The sequence below is a fragment of the Pan troglodytes genome, chromosome 7 (genome assembly GCF_028858775.2).
Source record: "Pan troglodytes isolate AG18354 chromosome 7, NHGRI_mPanTro3-v2.0_pri, whole genome shotgun sequence".
In the NCBI taxonomy this organism is placed as follows: Eukaryota; Metazoa; Chordata; class Mammalia; order Primates; family Hominidae; genus Pan; species Pan troglodytes.
In genome coordinates, this window is record NC_072405.2 from 63,310,435 (window position 1) to 63,328,737 (window position 18,303).

At 38.4% G+C, this 18,303-nt stretch overlaps 1 protein-coding gene across 2 annotated transcripts in view; it reads left to right on the forward strand.

Moving 5' to 3' along the window:
* RP1 (RP1 axonemal microtubule associated) overlaps positions 1-18,303 on the forward strand; it is a 328,721-nt gene that overhangs the window by 165,134 nt on the left and 145,284 nt on the right. For both annotated transcript variants that reach the window (XM_063817109.1, XM_054656745.2), the window contains 2 exons: positions 11,650-11,827; positions 17,868-17,999. In XM_063817109.1, coding sequence (XP_063673179.1) covers positions 11,650-11,827; positions 17,868-17,999 — 310 coding nt within the window. The remainder of the gene's footprint in view (positions 1-11,649; positions 11,828-17,867; positions 18,000-18,303) is intronic.

An 18,303-nucleotide genomic window follows, 5' to 3' on the forward strand; every position in this document is an offset into this window, starting at 1 on the left:
ACTACAGGTGCCTGCTACCATGCCCAGCTAATTTTTTTTTGTTTGTATTTTTAGTAGAGACGGTGTTTCACCGTGTTAGCCAGGATGGTCTCGATCTTCTGACCTCGTGATCCACCTGCCTCGGCCTCCCAAAGTGCTGGGATTACAGGCGTGAGCCACTGAGCCCAGCTGAATGGTGATTTCTTGGTTCTTCACTTCCAGCCTGTATGCCTCTCTCTGACTCTTCCATTTTTTTTTTTTTTCTCAGTGTGCTGGTTATCTTATTCTTCCCAGTGAGTAAACTTCCTCTGTAAGTTTTTAGCAGAATCTTTTTGTCCTACACTTAATATTCATGCTTTTTCTTCCTATTTGTGCTATGGGTGACTCAGCTCTATCTGATGGGGCTGAGGGACTGGAAGAAGTCCTTGGCATTCAATTGAAAGAATCTGGTGATCACAGGAAGTTGGATGGAGTTGTACAGATTAAAACACAGAAGTATTATCCTGCCACAAAGAAACTATTGGCATGCTCATTCTTCAGATGCTGAAGCTGAGTGTGAGCCTGGTTAAGTATCTCACCCAGAGTCCCCAGGTAGCCTTAGAGCTGAGGCTTCGTCCAGGTTTGCCCACTTCCTAAGGCCCCATTGTGGAGGACTGAGAATAACAGGATGGAGAAACTGGTTTTCCCCCATGAGGAGACCAGAGTCAGGATACATGAGGCAGAGGTGATTCTAAACACAAAACCAAAGTTTTCTTTAGAAATTTCCCAAGAACCAGCCTTGTTGACAGCATGTCAGGTGAGTGAGTGGCTCTGAAATAGGTGGGAGAACACTCTGTGCCATGCCAGCCTACGTTGTGCTGCTTTGCATCAATGTTGGAAGCCCCTTCTGTTTTCCCTTCCTGAAGGGCTTCTCAGGATGAAATGCCAGGTTCAGGACTTCTGTGTATGTTGGAAGGCAATCATGCTGAGCTGAGCTGAGCTGAGGCAGGCAATCATGCACTGGAGTTTCAAACCCAAGTATCACTTCTTCTTAGAGATATTTCACAATTTGAAAAAAGCCAGAGGCATTTATTCTGTTTGCTTTGGGGAAGAGATAGCCAAAATGGAGAACCCAGTGAAATTGATTGATAAAGGTGAAAGAGCATAAATGAGTTGGTTACACAGAATTTGATATACAGAACATTAAAATAAGAAATATTGCACATAAGGCAGAGATTCTCTAGGCCTTTTGGAGATAAGCATACCATAGCTAGGTTACATGAGGCTTGTCCAGAGGGTTAAGGTCACTCCTCTGAGGCCTCTGAAGGCAACACATGTGTGTAAAGTAGTAGCTAAATGCAAAAAACACTGGTAAGGGGAGCTGTGTAAAGGGGCAAACCAGGAATAACAGGTCCATATATGCTGGGATGTTACTCAAAATACTGTATTTAACAAGCAGTTTGGTACACTGAAACTCCTGGAGTGCAACCTTCAGGACAAGCAAGGAGCAAGGATCCTTGAAGGTCCAAGATGTGGATGAGGCATTGGCTGGCCATGCCATCAGGGCCCCATGTTTTTGTGCTGGGATCCAGGCCCTGACGCCTAACCCTGGCAGTGGGCTGTGACCTCTAGGGATTCTCCCATTCTAGGGCAACCAGAACATGAGGGAGACACAAGGGGGCTCAGACGATGGCTATTCATCATCCAATATGAAAATATCGATGCAGGATATTTTCTTGACCCCTTTGCAGGTCTTGCAACAGGGGTGCCCATTTTGCTTAGCCTGCCCCGCTCAACCCTTCATGGGAGGGAGCACGCGAGCAAACAAGTGCAGGCACTGGAGCAAGTGAGTGCAAAAACTGGCCAGCTGCTTTAGCACCAGCAGGAGCAAACTCTGTGCAGGCCCCATGGCAGCATCCAGATGGGGGTGCCTGCAACCCCAAGGTCCCAGAAGGGGTGTGTTACAATGCTCTGTCAGTCCCACCGTCTGTAGACAGCAGTGTGTTATCAGTTCTGTGGGCCCTTTGCCTCGTTGTGTAGGGCAGCTGCCCTCCACCGGTGAGGGCAAAGGGTCAGTGTGACAGCCTTTTTGGCTACCCGCACTTGGTGCATCCTGAATTTTTGTCCACCACCCAAGAAGAATGAGGTCACATGGACAAATTGAAGGATGGTGGATGTGGAGAATTTTATTGAGCAATGAAAGTCGCTGTCAGCGGAGAGGGGAGCTGGAAAAAGGATGGGAAGGGCAGGTCACTCTACCCTGAAGTTAAGCCAACTCTGCCTCATCCAGCCGCTGTCTCTGAAGTCAAGTTGCCTCTCCCTGATGTCCAGCTGCTTATCCTCTCTACCGACTGAGTCTGGGTCTTTATAGGCACAGGATGGGGAGGTGGGGCAGGCCATAGGTAGTTTTGGAAAAGGCAACATTCGACTGGTAAAAAGACATTATTCAGAAAGAAACAATCAGGAGAGAGCCGACACACAAGGATGGAAGTTTTCACTTTGGGCTGTGGGTTTCAGGCTTTTCACCTCAAAGGTGGAGTTTTGCCAGGGGCCACTCCTGTCTGCCTAGCGTTTCTCTGACTCCTGTTGCTGTCAATATTACAGTATTTAAAAAATGTATCTGGCTCTACCAATGTGTATCAGTTCAGTGTCAATCCCCAGAATAAGGTGAGGTGAGTGTAATCCTTGAGGATTACAGAGAAAATACTGTTACTATGTTTTTTTAATAGACATTTGTAAAAATCTTTAGCTTAACGTTAAGGTTTTGAAGATCTTCCTGGCCTACATCATACTGTACATAGGTAACTTTTGCCCTTCTGCCTCCTAAACTCAGAGGCTCAGAGGCTCAAACATTCTCTAGAGGTTTCTAGCTTCCTATTATTTCTGTTAAAAATTCCAATCCTGTTCTTGGAAGATTATTGCATTGGAAAGTTATTGCTAAAAGATTTGAAATTTTACACAGCCTGTCCATAAAGCCAGAAGCTCTTGAATACTCTGTAAATCATAGGAAAGTGTGGCAATGCTTTGGCCAGTGGTGAATTCCCTGATACTATAACCAGATCAGCAAGACAAAGGGAGGAGGCTGACTGTATTTTTAGTGTCTGCTGCATTCCAAGGCTGAGCGAGCGCTCTTAGGTTTGTAGTAACGCCTCCTAACCCTAAGCTCACACAGCAACCAATTAGGAAAGCAAACACCCGCAGCAGGTCTTCACCTAAAACTGACCCATGTAAATGATCTTATGACTCCTTTTGTGTAGTTATTAAAAGATTTGCCAGGGATGGAGAATTTCTGTTCTAAATTTAATGATTGTAAATGTAGGAGACAAAACATGATTTTTTTTTTCACCCATTGCAAGCTTCCCGGCTGAGACCCATAACAAAAAAACAGATTAATAAGAGAAAAGCATACAAATTCACTTCAATAAGTTCTATGTAGCTCAGGAGGCTTAAGAAATGATCCAAAGACCTAGGGAAAACTTTGTATTTTTATAGATACTTATGCAGAAGTATAATTGGAGAACGAAAGGGTATGATCTAATGGTAATGAACTGTGGGGAACTTAGTAAGGCCTGTCTGTTCAGGTTTTTCTTGGAGTCACTGTGTGATATTTCTTTCCTCCAGGTATAAAGTAAGACACCTGTCACATGAAGATCTTTAGGGGAAACAAGGAGAGGGAAGGTCAGAGAGGTGACCTTTCCAGGTTTTGTGGGCTGGTTCCTGGGAGAAGAAGCAAGAGGAATTCTAGTTTCTGTGGCCTACATCGGGAGAGACAGGGGAGAGGGAATTTCAGTTTCCATGGCCCACTTCAGGAGAGAGTGGGCTGGAGATGGTCTGGGAGACCGTCCTGCTTCCACAGTTTTCTCATTTCCTTCAGCTTAAAATACTCACTGTGCCAAGATGCCATATTTTAGGGTAGTGTTTCCTGCATTCCATCATAAGTATCAGGCCTGGTCCAGAGCTGTGGTGTCCTAGCTCTTCACTGGGATTGGCCCCTTGAGTGTGGCTTCTCACACATGCTGTCACTGAACATCAGGGTTCTCCTGTGGGTCACCAGTTGTTTTGTGCATTAACAATATGTCATTAGCAGAGGCCTAAAGGAGCACTCTGAGGCTACCTCCTGATGGTGTCTGCCACTCAGAAAATATTGATTTTTAACCTTTACTGTGGTACTTTTATAGAGAAGAGCCTCCACAGAAAACTCCTCATTTATGTTTTACTTCTGCTACTTCCATTGTAGTGTTTTCTTTGACTTGTTTAATGACTCATTGATTTTGTTGTCTTACTTTAAAATTCTCCATCTGAAATTTTGGTAGTAAGTCATTTTACTCAAAATGCCTGTGCTTCCTTGTTCTTAAGAAATAGTATTGATACATAACAACGAAGCATATTATTTTTCACTTTCATTATATCTGACTAAGAACCACTAGACTGGAATGACATTACCCTTGAAAACAGAATGAAAACAGTCCTCTTAATTACCCTAGTTTGCGTATGTTTAGAGGCTATGGTAAGGCATGCTTATAATCTCCAAAGGGATTTAAGATGCATTCAAAGGTAAATGGTAATGCATGGTCATGTTACTATACCTTAAAAACCCAACAGTGCCTCAGTCCTGGTAGCTACTCAAGAAATGCTTTTTTTTTTTTTTTGTACTAAATTGAATTGAATAAAAACATTAATGGTTCCAACATGTCTGCTGTTGTAAATTTGGAAACATTTTTATAGGCAAATACACTTACATTTAAATCAAGTGACACTGATCGTATAACAAATATTTCTGTTTCTGTTACCATGAAATTTTTATCTTGTATAAGTAAATCACCTTAATAGATTTGATGTAATCGAAATTCAGGTTAGTAACAAACAGCAGGCAGTTCATAGGGACATTTGTAAGGGTGTTAATTTAAAGAAGAAAAATAAACTTTAAAATAACATGGGTGGAACTCACTAAGCATGAATACAAAGGAAAAAAAGATGTAGGAATTGTAGGAAAAATAAGCTCAAGTGTGATCACTGTAACCAAGATATGCACACAGACATACCCCACACTGGCAGGATACTTGTCTATGGGCAAGAGTTTAGTTTGTAGAAACTAGGAAACATTCTGTCATTGTGGATTTGTCTAATTTTGCCTCTTCATTCAAAGTATATTCTACGCATGCAAATTAAAAAATTAAAGGTAATTCATATGTATAAGAAGTTGAAATATAAAAACACATGAAAGCATATAGATGAAGTTAGGTTTACACGGTGCTAGACCAGTGGGTTGGAAAGTATAAAATTCAGTGAAAGTCTTAGTTTTATGTAAAAATTATAAATCATGTTTTACCTAATCAAAAAATTTAAAAAACTTGATCTGAATAAAATTGTGTTTACATACATAGCTACATGCAAGATAAATTATTTTGTTTGAATTTTCTAAAAAATGGTCTTACATTTCACTATTACTGAAATTGCCTTTGCAAAAATTATGTTAGTGGGAAAAATCTGACGTAGGAAAATTATGGCAGTGAAAGAAATTTGACCTAACAGACTCCATCTTGCTTCTAACCTGCAAGCTGTCTTCCTCCATGTCCTGGGTTCAGGTGATTCTCCTGCCTCAGCTTCCCAAGTAGCTGGGGTTACAGATGCCCACCACCACACCCAGCTAATTTTTGTATTTTTAGTAGAGACGGGGTTTCACCATGTTGTCCAGGATGGTCTCAAACTGCTGATCTCAGGTGATCCACCTGCCTCAGCCTCCCAAAGTGCTGGGATTACAGGCGTGAGCCACCGCGCCCAGCCTGTAGTTTAACTTAGAAACAAAGATAATAACAGTCCCTCTCTGTAACAAACCCCTTCCTTGTTTAGGCACCAGACAGACTTGGTAAAACTAACAAATTAGCCACAAGATTAAAAATTATGGCTCAGGAGTCATGAAGCCAGACTCCAGACCTTTCCAATTGCTCCTATGGATAACATCACTATTGTAAAATCTAAGATTGGAGTTTGGGGTATTTTTCAGACCCTGCATTCTGATGGACCAGCTGGTGCCACCCACACTAGTAAACTGGCTCAACTAATTATGTGTCACCCACCCAGGAACTGAAGACAGCAAGAAGACAGCTTCAGCTCCCTATGATTTCATCCCTGACCCAACCAATCAGCATTCCCCACTCTCTAGCCTCGTGCCTGCCAAACTGTCTTTAAAAACCCTGGCCTCCAAAAATTTGGGGGAGGTTAATCTGGGTAATAATAAAACTCCAGTCTCCCATTTAGCCTGCTCTGCATGCATTAAACTCATTCTCTGTTGCAATTCCTCCATCTTCATAAACTAGCTGTATCTGGGCAGCTGGCAAGATGAACTTGTCAGTGGTTACTTTGTTGTAGATCACAGTCTATGTATTTAATCTTTACAGCATGAAAGAGATTTGAAGGATATACAGTGGGCCTTAAGGACAGCAACAAAGATTTCCCCTATCAGGGGCAAATAGCCTTTAAGAAAGGAATAAATTGCTGAGTGATTCACCTTGGAAAAGAGAAGGCATAATAATACTCCGGTGTGTAGAATGTATACTACTAGGATGCGGGCACCACAGTGGGGAGAGTTTTGCTTGCTTTGTTTATTGAAATATCCCAAACTGTACAGCAAGAACTGACGTTTGGTAAGTGCTTAACAAATATTAAGTATGAGAAGTTAAAATATCACTTGGGTGATGGTAACTAGGAGTTGTTCTACTGCAACAGAGCCAAATAGAGGGAAATGGGCATTAGATGTTATGGTAGCTTGCAGTGGTGTGAGCATGCATCAGATATTCTAACCTGGCTATGTCTAGTTGCTGTTTGCTGCAGATGTGTAGGAAGGCGCACCTTTTGCATTCAGAACTCACGTTTTAGTTCCCATCTACATCTCTTTAATCAGTTTGTATTTGAGTTAAGGATGAAGCAGAGATTTTTAAATGAAAGCAGGAAAGAGGAAATAAAGGAAACTAAAGGTTTATTGTTTTGAAATGTAGTTATATTCAATTTTTATTATTTTCACTAATTATACTTAGTGGAGGTTAAAAATACCATTCCTTCAGGCACCGTTAGAGGGGACAAATACGCATACAACATTGATCTGGAGAACAATAGTTAATTGGTAATCCCTTTCAAGTTGTGGTTCAAGTGTTTCTGCGAAGGCTCAGGAGAGGCAGGTTGATTTGAGCAGAGTGGGTGAGTAGGAGAAGTTTCCTAGAATGGTGAATTTTAGAGCAAGAGAATAATTCCACTTTTCTTTATCAAAGAGAGGAGAGGACATTACATGAGCAAATTATGAGATTAGAAATTAGTAAAAAGAAATTTAGAGTTAACAGATACTGAGTTTCTACTGAAAGGCAGAAACTGCTTGTCACTAGTGCTACAGTAGATATACTAAGACATGCTCCCTGCTCTCAGGAAACTTGTGATTTAAAAGGGGAAAAGAAGAACGTAAACAGACAAATACGCCATAGTGTGCAAAGTTCAATACCAGAAGTAAGTACCAAGTTCAGTGTTGGTTTGGAAATTTTCTGTTGTGTGAGTCATGAGCAATTCCTTGAGATCTTTAATGTAAAATGACATTGATTTTTAATACGTTATCTGTTCTAAGTTTGGGGAGATAGTGGTTTGGGAATAATATTCAAGTTCATAAATCTGGCCTCACTGTGGAACATGTGCTAGTTTATTGAGAACCGGAAGTTTGGAAGAGTAGCTATGAGATTACTATAATGAAACACAGTTTGGCTGAAAAGCCCATAATTTATCTAAAGTGCACTAGTAATTCTAATATGTTCCAGTGTGCTTAGTTTGACTGATGGATTTCTTTTTTTCTGTCAGAATATGCTTGTATATCTTGGTTTCTATCTAGTTGAAAGATTAGTCCTTTACAGGTCAATAATAATTTTTTTTAAATTATTTATTCTTTTTTTCTCCTTTCCCTCATCCTTGTTTGATATCTTGGTACAAAGACTTAAAAAAAAATCATGGAAAAAGGCCACGGGACATAGACCATTCTTGAGGTCCACACTGGTCTTTACTGAAGTGTGGCTGATTTGGTTTGTCCCTGAATGTGGATATACCAATTGTGTTTAATTTCAAATATGACTGATATTATAATCAGAGCATTTTGGGCAACATAGGGCTTGAGAGTCTTGCATAACCTCTGGTCTTAACGGTCCTAACTCAGTGGGCAGCTTGTAGCAAATCCAGCCCTCTCCCAGATCGCCAGTCCTCTCAATAATTGAGTCTGCCATTAAGGCATGGGATAACTTCTAGATCCCCTGATGTCTCCATGTGAGCTGCGGAGAAGCTAGGAAGCTGTATCAGTGTTACTTTCTCAGACTCCCTCCTTGAGCATTTCTAATCCATCTTCTGGATGTCCCCATGTTGCTCTAGTACTATGCTAAACACTGGGATACTCTAAGGGGAGTGTGTAAGTTTCCTGGGATAGCCCCTCAGCTGTTGAGATTCTCTCCCAAAATATATGGATGATTCTAATGCCCCTTATTTCTTTGCTACACCAAGAATCAACTCCAAGTGGAGTTGTCTCTCTTCTAGTCATTTGTCCCAGGCCCCTCCTTTCAGAATCGGATGCACCTCTCTTCTTGTGGGGTGGCAGTTTTCTCTATGTAATATATGGTATCTACCTTTTCAGTGGCTTCATCATTTAAACTCTCAGGTGTCCCGTCCTCCAGGTTCTAGGAATATTAAGTTCAATTTTGGAATTTCTTTTGTCAACCATTTTCTCTCTCAATAAAGCTTGCTTTTACAAATAAAAAGCACCTTTTTAAATCTTAATTTACTACAGATTTGTTAAAACCCTTCCATTTGGAAGCTCAAAGCTGAGCAAAGATGTTTTTGCTCTAGGCTGCATTCTTCTTACGCCAACATAATGAGTATTGTTGATTTAGTAGGTAAGAGAGCCTTGGAAGAATTAGCAATGAGAATATATTAGTTAAAGAATTCACAAATATTATCCTTACTTGAGTTAGATCTAGGAATGAGGTGATGGGGCCTAAAATCTGGGAAGTAATGACAAAACTGGAGAGTTTGAGTCAAATTTGATAGATCATGTGGATTACTGAATATTCATGGCTGATTGAATATTGGTGGTGAAATAAAAAGACTAACTCTCAGTAAACTATGAATAGATGGGAACTTTCTCAACTTGATTAAGAATACCTACCAAAAAACTTGCAGCTAATATTATACTTAATAGTGAGAAACTGGATGCTTTTTCTTTAAGATCAAGAACAAAGCAAGGACATCTCTCACCACTCCAATATTATATAGGAAGTCTTAGCTAATCAATAAGACAGAAAAAGGAAACAAAATGTATACAGATTGGGAAGGAAGAAATAAAACTCTCTTGGCTCACAGATGATATTAGTCTTTATGTAGGTAATCCCAAAGAATCAACAAAAAAATTTCAGAATCAGTAAGTGTTTATAGTGAGGTTGCAATGTACGAGGCTAATATACAAATTTTAATTGCATTCCTATATACTAGCAATGAACAATTGGAATTTAAAATTAAAAACATAATTCCAGTTATATTAGTATAAAAATGTACAAATCTAACAAAATATACTCTGGATCTCTATGTGGAAAACTAGAAAATGCTGATAAAAAAATCAAAGAAAATTTAAATAAATGGACAGATATTCCTTGTTTATATATTGGAAGACTCAAGGTTGTTGTCAGTTCTTACCAACTTTATCATAGATTCAATACAATTCCAGTCAAAATTCCAGCAAGCTATTTTGTGGCTATCTATAAGCTGGTCCTGAGTTTATATGAAAGGGCAACAGACCCAGAATAGCCAACATAATACTGAAGAAGAACAAAGTTAGAATACTGAAACTACCTACATTTAAGATTTACTATAAAGCTATAGAAATCAAGACAGTGTGTTATTGATGAAAGAAAAGGCACAGAGATCAATGGAGCAGAATAGAGAGCCTAGAAATAGACCCACACAAATACAGTGAAGTGATCTTTGACAAAGGAGCAAAGGGAACTCAATGGAGAAAGGGTAGACTTTTCAACAAATGGTGCTGGAACAATTGGATGTCCATATGCCTACAAACGAATCTAGACCCAGAGCTTAAACATGTCCATGAATGTTTATAGCAGCTTTTTTCATAATCACCCCAAACTGGAAACAACCAAGATGTCCTTCAGTAGGTGAATGTGTAAATTTTGGTACATTGGTACAATGGAGTATTATTCATCAGTAAAAAGAAATGAGCCATGAAAAGACATTGAGGAAACTTAAATGCATATTGCAAGAAGCCAGTATGATAAGATTACATATTATACCATTCCAATTATAGGACATTCTGGAAAATGCAAAGCTATAGACACAGTAAAATAATCAGTGGTTGCTAGGGGTTTGAGGGAAGTATGGAAAGGATAAATAGATGAAGCATAGGGGATCTTTAGGGCAGTACAGTTATTCTGTATGCCATTGTAATAACAGATACAAGACATTATAGATTTGTTAAAACCCACAGAATTGTATAGCACAAAGAGTAAACCTTAATGTATGCAAATACATCATTTAGGAGGTTTGGGAATCTCAGGAAAGAACACAGATGGTCTATGGTAAGGCCCAAACTTCCTATGCTGCAACAAACGGAAGCTGCTTTTCTGTACTTACCTTCTGTATTGTTCAGCATCATTAAGGTGCTTGTTCATCCATACACCATGCTGCCTATGGCCCCTCTGTCTTAGTTTATGGTGCCCCTCCACCTGAAATTTCCTATCCCTACCCCCAGCTCACCTTCCCCTACTTATTATCTGTATATGTGGTTGTCTTCTCTACTTGACCATGAACAATGCAAGGCCAGAATCTTATTGAATTTAGAACAAGAACAGAAGATAGAAATTGCTTACTTTATAAAAAGCGAGAGAGGAAGAGAGAGAGACTCCCTTGGTTCTTACTGAAAGAAGCTCACATTTGAGGGGAGACCAGAATATAATTTGTATCACAAATAAAATACTAGTTGCTATTGGAAATTTTAATCCATCCTTACAAAAGTCATTAGTTGGGACTGAAATCCTATAAAGAAACTTTTAAAACAGTGAAAGGCAAAATATTTTCTAATATTAGATTATAAATGGCTTAAAGAATGTAGAAGTGTTATAACAATCTGAGGGTGTATAGATTACTGCTAGGCATTCGATTCTTGAATATTTTCCTCTACAGTCTTTGCATCATTTGTGTGCATGCTGTTTATGAAAATTCAATCTGGAAAATGCAGAATAGCACAGAAAATTGGTTTACATTTAAATGTAAATTGACTTATGGTAAGAATAGCACTTTTCCCACCATTTTAGAGTATTTTCTAAAAGAAAAGTTCCACATTTTAATGTTCTACATTCACCCATAGAGGTGAGCAACTCTAAAATGAAATACAGCATATACAACACTCTCCTTAGTTGAAGCTCTTATGCTATTCAGAGCTTTTTGTCCAAAGGCATGTGTCCTTGCCTCAACCTATCATGTGGTCTCTGTTTCTGGATCTTGTGAAATAGGATGAAGCACACAGGGCAATTTACGTAAAAAGGCTCTAGATTTATCATAGTGATTCGAAACGAGACAAAATTATATTCTTTTAAAATAACTGGTTTTAAATTCTGTCTTTTAGGACTTGCTCACATTTATTGAATCATTTTGTATTGATTGTAGGGTACAGGAGATGTTGACTGTCATTTTAAAATTAAGAAGAACTTGAAGAATGCATCCATAAGCCTGGAATCTACGAAGAGCCCAGGATTGTTTGTTGGACTTCAGTCAGATGGGCAGGCAAAACCAATGATTTATACCAAGGATGAGAATGTTTGCTTCTATCCACAAGTCATCCAATGTATGTTTACTCTGAAATACTTTGATTTTTGGTTTGCTTTATGATGGTTTGTGTACAGTGTCTGAAAATTTCATCACATTTTTACTAAGCAAATCTCTGCTGCTAGGCTTTTTTGTTTGTTGTCATTCCAGAAGCAATGGAAGGAAAACATAATGAAGACCAGTTGCCTCAAGTTTTCAGATAATTAATATTAGGTATAGAGTTTTTGCTACATTGAACTTCTTTGTAACTTTGAAAGTTATATGTGTGCATTCGTGTGTCTGTGTACATGTGCATGTTTGAATCTTTGTTTTTTAAGGATAGCTTCATGTACCCTGAGAGGGATGAGGCTGTTAGAAATATTCTCAGATTCATTGCTATTAATTTTTAATGGTTGCAGTATAAAAAGAGATGGAATAAAGATCAACACAATTGGGATTTGGATTAAAAATAGGATTTGGAAAAAATTTCAAGATAGGACAGAAATGTGAATATTTTGAAACTGGTTTCTCTCATATCTAAGTTCCTGTTCTCTAGCAAATTGAAATGAAGATACGAGGACATTATTTAAACATGTATTTGTGTTCAAACCTTAAAATGTGTTTGAACACAAAGGCTAATAAAGTAACTCTATTGTATTTTTCAATTACCTTGAAGTTTAGATTGCTATCTAATTTTTGCTTGATATGGTTCCCTGAATTTTGGCTTACTCAATATCTGTGACATTTTCTTAGTCTGACTTTTGTTTAGCTTCTATTGGCTTATGAGAGTCCATGTTTACTGTATGTGTGTATATAATATCCCACAGAAGATAGCTTAGAATAGGAATAAAATGAGCCTGATGTAACATGATGGTATATTTGGTCCTGTTCTTCACTCTCTCTGCATCAACTTCTTTTCAGCCTTTAGTTGCTTTTTTAAAAATTTTGCAAACTGTTGGGCTAGTATACCTGAGTTTACTGCCATCCATACCACCACTCCCTCCACCCTTCATTTTCCTACAGGCTGTCACAGAGTGGCATTCTGCCTTGACACAGTGAGTATGCCATCTGCCTCTGGAGCTCTGAAGGGAAACAGGTGACTTCAAAGCTAGCAGAAGAATACAGGAGTAGAAAAAGAGCAGTGGGAAATAGCTAGCAGGGGTCAGCTGCCATGCTGGAAGAGCACAGGGAGAAAACAGAAATGACCAGAAAGCACGTAGAGATGAAAAGGTGAAAAAGAAGAGATTGAAATAATAGAAAAGGAATTGAGAAGAAGAAAAGTAATTTGTGGCAAGACATAAGAGAGAAATAATAAAAGGCCACATTTGTCAACCTTAGGGTATTAGTACTAAAAGAACCAATAGAAACAAAGCCATTCTTCTTTACAGCCCCTAAAATTTAGTTCTGTTACTATAGCATGGATGGTTTATGTTTTCTTCTCTATTTACTAGAGGCAACCTCCTGCTTTAACAAGGGCAGGAATGCAGGAGACATTGCTTTAGAAATTTTATTGAAGATTCATGAATCCTAGGAATTCTGAGGAAGGGTTTGAAAGCATCAACATTTCTTCAAAATACAAAATAATACTTTCCAGTTTCACAAGAAGAGCATTCCACTGGGATTTCTGAGTGTTAAAAACTCTATCTTAGGGGATTTTGTGAAGAGTGACAGAATGTTTATGTAAAAGTTTGTAGGGTCGGGCACGGTGGCTCACGCTTATAATCCCAGCACTTTGGGAGGCCAAGATGGGTGGATCACTTGAGGCCAGGAATTTGAGACTGGCCTGGCCAACATGGTGAAAGCCTGTCTCTACTAAAAATACAAAAATTAGCTGGTCGTGGTGGTACACGCCTGTAATCCCAGCTACTGGGAGAAGAATCACTTGAACCTGTGAGGCGGAGGGTGCAGTGAGCTGAGAACGCTCCCCTGCACTCTAGCTGCAAAAAAAAAAAAAAAAAAAAAAAAAAAGTTTATAGTAATTCTCCAAGTCATTTTATTATTTTAGAATTTTTTTTTTCTTTTTTTTTGTGACGGAGTCTCATTCTGTCCCCAGGCTGGAGTGCAGTGGCGCTATCTCGGCTCACTGCAAGCTCCACCTCCCGGGTTCACGCCATTCCCCTGCCTCAGCCTCCCGAGTATCTGGGACTACAGGCGCCCGCCACCGCGCCCAGCTAATTTTTTGTATTTTTCGTACAGACGGGGTTTCACCATGTTAGCCAGGATGGTCTCAATCTCCTGACCTCGTGATCCGCCCGCCTCGGCCTCCCAATAGAATATTTTCTAACTAGACTATCTACATAAGATAGATTGAGCCTACGCTATGCCAAAAAAGTTCACTCCCCAAAACATTTGGGAGTTTTGAATTGTTTATATTTTAATACAGAGATAGAGCAGCCCCCGAAAAAGTTAAGCTGAAACTTTTTTTTTCAGCTTAAACTTTTCCTCATAGTTGTCTAGAAAGCAGAGTTAAAGTTGTGAGGCACCCTGACTGATAAGGGGACTTGGATAGGATAAGAGATTGTGGTAGGAAGAGAATCTAAGTTTACATCTCAAGAGACTCCACCTGTTGCCCCCAGGCATGCAACCTGAATGAGTGTGCACCTCAAGTAAATGTCTACACGCTGCCTGGTCTGACATGGCACACCATCACGTGGAGGGCACAGCTCTGCTCAGCCTACAACGAGGGCAGTCTCATTGACAGGTTTCACCCACCAAACAGCAAGAGGCTCAGAAGTATAGCAGGGTAGAGGGACAAGGGTGGGATTTCAGCACACAGGCTCTGAGAGCCAGACTGCCAGTGTCCAGGTCCTGGGTGGGGGGAGCTTTTGCCAGTGGTATGCTTTCACAGCTCTTGGACCACCTGCCTCTGTTCTGTCAAATGAGGACCAAGAGTACCTTCACTCAGTTGTGGTGTGAGAATTACGTGAATTAACATATGTAAGATGCTTAGAATAGTGTCTGGTACTCAGCAAGTGCTGTGCAAGTATTTGCTGTTATGATTATTAAAGAGAGGAAGAGCACTTCATGGCATATTTTTTTATCACTTAAATAGAGTCGATAGATTCCTGAAAGACAAGAGATTCCGTCTCATCACCTCTTTTAATCACTTTGCGTATTTCATTTCTCTGTGATTGATTTTTTTCATCTACAGTTTGGTAAGGATTTGGTTTAATTTACTGTGTATTGGGAATTTATAATACAAGTCAATTATCCCACTACCATTTAGCTGTTCTTGCTAGCTTGTGCAGTAAAACCTCTTCACTCTCTATTTTCACGAATTTATATTCGCAGTGTATACAGGAGGAAGTGTGAAAAGATCTGACCCCTTGGGCTTATGTGATTAGTTATTATACTGAGCCCATGGAGAAGATTCTCCATTGATTATCCGGATATGTGGGTGATTTGAAAGTTTTCTTCATTCTATTCCTCCAGATAATAAGCCTGCATTTATAATTCCATACAGTAAGACCACACTGCTAGGTATTGTTTTAAAAAACTGTAGATCAATATAACATGTAACTTTTTGCTAACTTCAGTGTACTATTATTTTTATAGCATACTTAGGAAAGAGTGAACCTATCTACGTTTTTAGAAGTATTTTAAGAGATACTTGACTTTTGCACAGAAATTTGCCTCCTCTTGCTCTAATTCCAGCCCAGTTTTATGGTATGAGCCATCGTCTGTATATAAATCATGAGACTCTGGCTATTAGTAACCCCTCAAAAATGCAGGACTGAAGATATGGTTCAGATGTTACTTTTTTATTACAATAAGAATTTCTTTCAGGTTCAAGTCTTATGGAAGTTTGCATTAAAATATGTTTGGAAATTTTATTTTTGCTTCATTCTAGTCTGCTAAGATCATTCAAGCATAAAAATCTAAAGGAAATACTGTCATATATCCAATTCAAAAAATTCTGACTATGTATATTACAGTCTTAGAAAAATATGACAAAATATGTTTCAGATGATAAAATAGACTATATGGGTTTAAAATATATATGCACTAATGTGACACTATAATAATTGCTATTATGTAAGTTTTCACTTGTTTTACTTTTAAAATAGAAGGTATTCAATAAAACAAAAGACTTTTCCTAGTTGATTTTGTAGATTTACTGCCTTTATAGTCTGGTAGATCTTGATATAGCTTAAATTTTGGATATAATGAGGTACTACCTGAAGTGAGTCACTAATCATCCAAATCCAGCTGTATATGTAACATACACCTTTTGATAACATCTCTACCTAGACAGCTCTGGTTCTTTCACCTTCACCACAGGTTTTGTTTTACATTGCTAGTGATACAGTTTTCACTTTTTTTTTTAAATTGTAAAAGTCAGACAAAGGGCTACTAAGGGTTGCTACAATTCAGAGTATTGTATTATTGGAGGGTCACTTTGGTACTTGGCTTTTGAACACCTTTCTGGAACCCACCTGGCCTAAAGATAAAACGGGAAGCCTTCTCTACAGAGGGATAGGAACTTGCTGGATGACATTTCCAGAAAATGTCTTCCACTGTCTGAATTCCATACTACTGTGTTGTATAAAGAGATATTGGTGTACTTTTTGAGAAGTGGAGGTAGAATTAATGAGAAGCCAGTGTGGGGAGGATAGAGAGGTAAAATGCTCATTCTTGTTTCACAGTTCTGCATAGACTGGCCCTGTTGTGCAACCCTTTTTGGGCTTGTTTCTAATGGACTGGCACATTAATTGTTTTCTCCTCTGTGCTCCCTATGCACGTTGTGCTTGTGTCAGTTAAAGCACTCATCAGTATCTATCAGAGGTCATGTTATGTGTTCTCTCTCTGGGCTGTAACCCCATCAATGTCAGAAGCCATTTCTTATACATTGATTTGTTCCTCATGCTATACAGTGACTGGAAGATAGTTTATCTCTTTGTAGATCCTGGATTTCTATATTACATTGGTAAATGAACTCTTAGTTATATATAAGAATCTTAAATTTTTTTCCTCTACAATTATTTATTTATTCTCCATGAACATATTTTTAGTTATTTCTATCTTCTTTTTAATGTTTTAAAGTTCCTTTATTATCGATTTTTAGTGTCTCAGCATTGCATTTTATATAAACCATATGGAAAAACTATGTTTTAAAAGGATTAGTATTTAAAAGCTTATTATTGTCTGAAATGATATCTTATAACACCTGAAGGATATAAATAACAATGTAATCATGGGCAGTTCTTCAGCCACCAGTATTGTATAGTCTGCACCATCACTCTTTGTGATAAGTGTCGCTAATTTCTACTAAGCATACCTTTGAGGTTGTTATGCTTTCTTACTGTGTGAGTCATCTTATATCGTTGACTGCAATTGTGGTATTAAGAAGTAGTTTTTCTTACTCTTTATCTTATAGAATCAGAAGTTTACATAATTTTTTGTTGCTGATGAGAACTCTAAAGTCATTCATAGTGTGAATTACCACCATTTAAAAACTCAATATGCCTATGCCTGATCCTAGAAAATGAACACAAACAACTTGAATTTGAAATCCTAAATATAAATAGCACTTAGGAGCATATACTATAGTTGAAGTCATTATTTAACTTAGAGATACCTATTTCTAAACAAGACTCCAAAACAACTTGCTTCTAAGTAAAAGGTAGAAAAGTAGCTATTGTTTTCCATTACTTATAGATATGTGTATATTTTGTTGATTCATGTATTTCAGTAAGGTCACATGAAATCCTGTTTGAATGACGTTTTAGTTTCCCCTTTTGAGGAAGGCAAAGAACAAGATTGTTCAAGAAGTTCCCATTTAGAATCTATAAGAAAAACATTTTGAATAAGTTGTTTGATTCATATTGTGATGTTAACTATCGTTCGGATTTGCAAAGCAATGAGTAGGTTTTATAGGGATGCCATCCATGCACAGCCTGCTGGTAAGAATAAGAAGTCATTTTCTGTTAACTACGTAATTCTGAGTAAAGAGATTTGACTAGGCATTGAAATGGAAACAATAGCAAAACTTAAACTTGCATAGCTGAACATATGGTGAGTATTCTGAGAAGAAACAAGTGATTTTGAAAGGATGGCATCTTTTAAAATCTTAATTTCAGTTGGCAGAGAAAACCCAATGGGAATGTCTGCAACACCCAGCCAAGAAGAAGAAAAGATCCATGAGTCAAAAAAACAGAAAAAAATACCCCCAGAATCTGAGGCTAGGAGTCCCTTACCTTCTTCAACTGCAAGTAAGCCACAGCTTTTGCTTTCATACTTTCGGTTTGTTTGCTGCATTATTTCTTCCTGTGGCCATTGCAGGAAGACTATTAAATTATTTTTACAGCATATATTATGTTATACCACATGGACTGCTTGTAAGCTGTTATCTTGCTTTTTTATGCCTTAAGTTTTATATTATAAAGAATACATATATTTTTAAATGTGTTTCTTTGTCTTAAGTTTAATGTTCACCCAGAACAATGAGTTGAAAAGAAGATAGTATTAAATTATAACATCAATTGGACTATCACCTACAAAATATTTTATGAATAT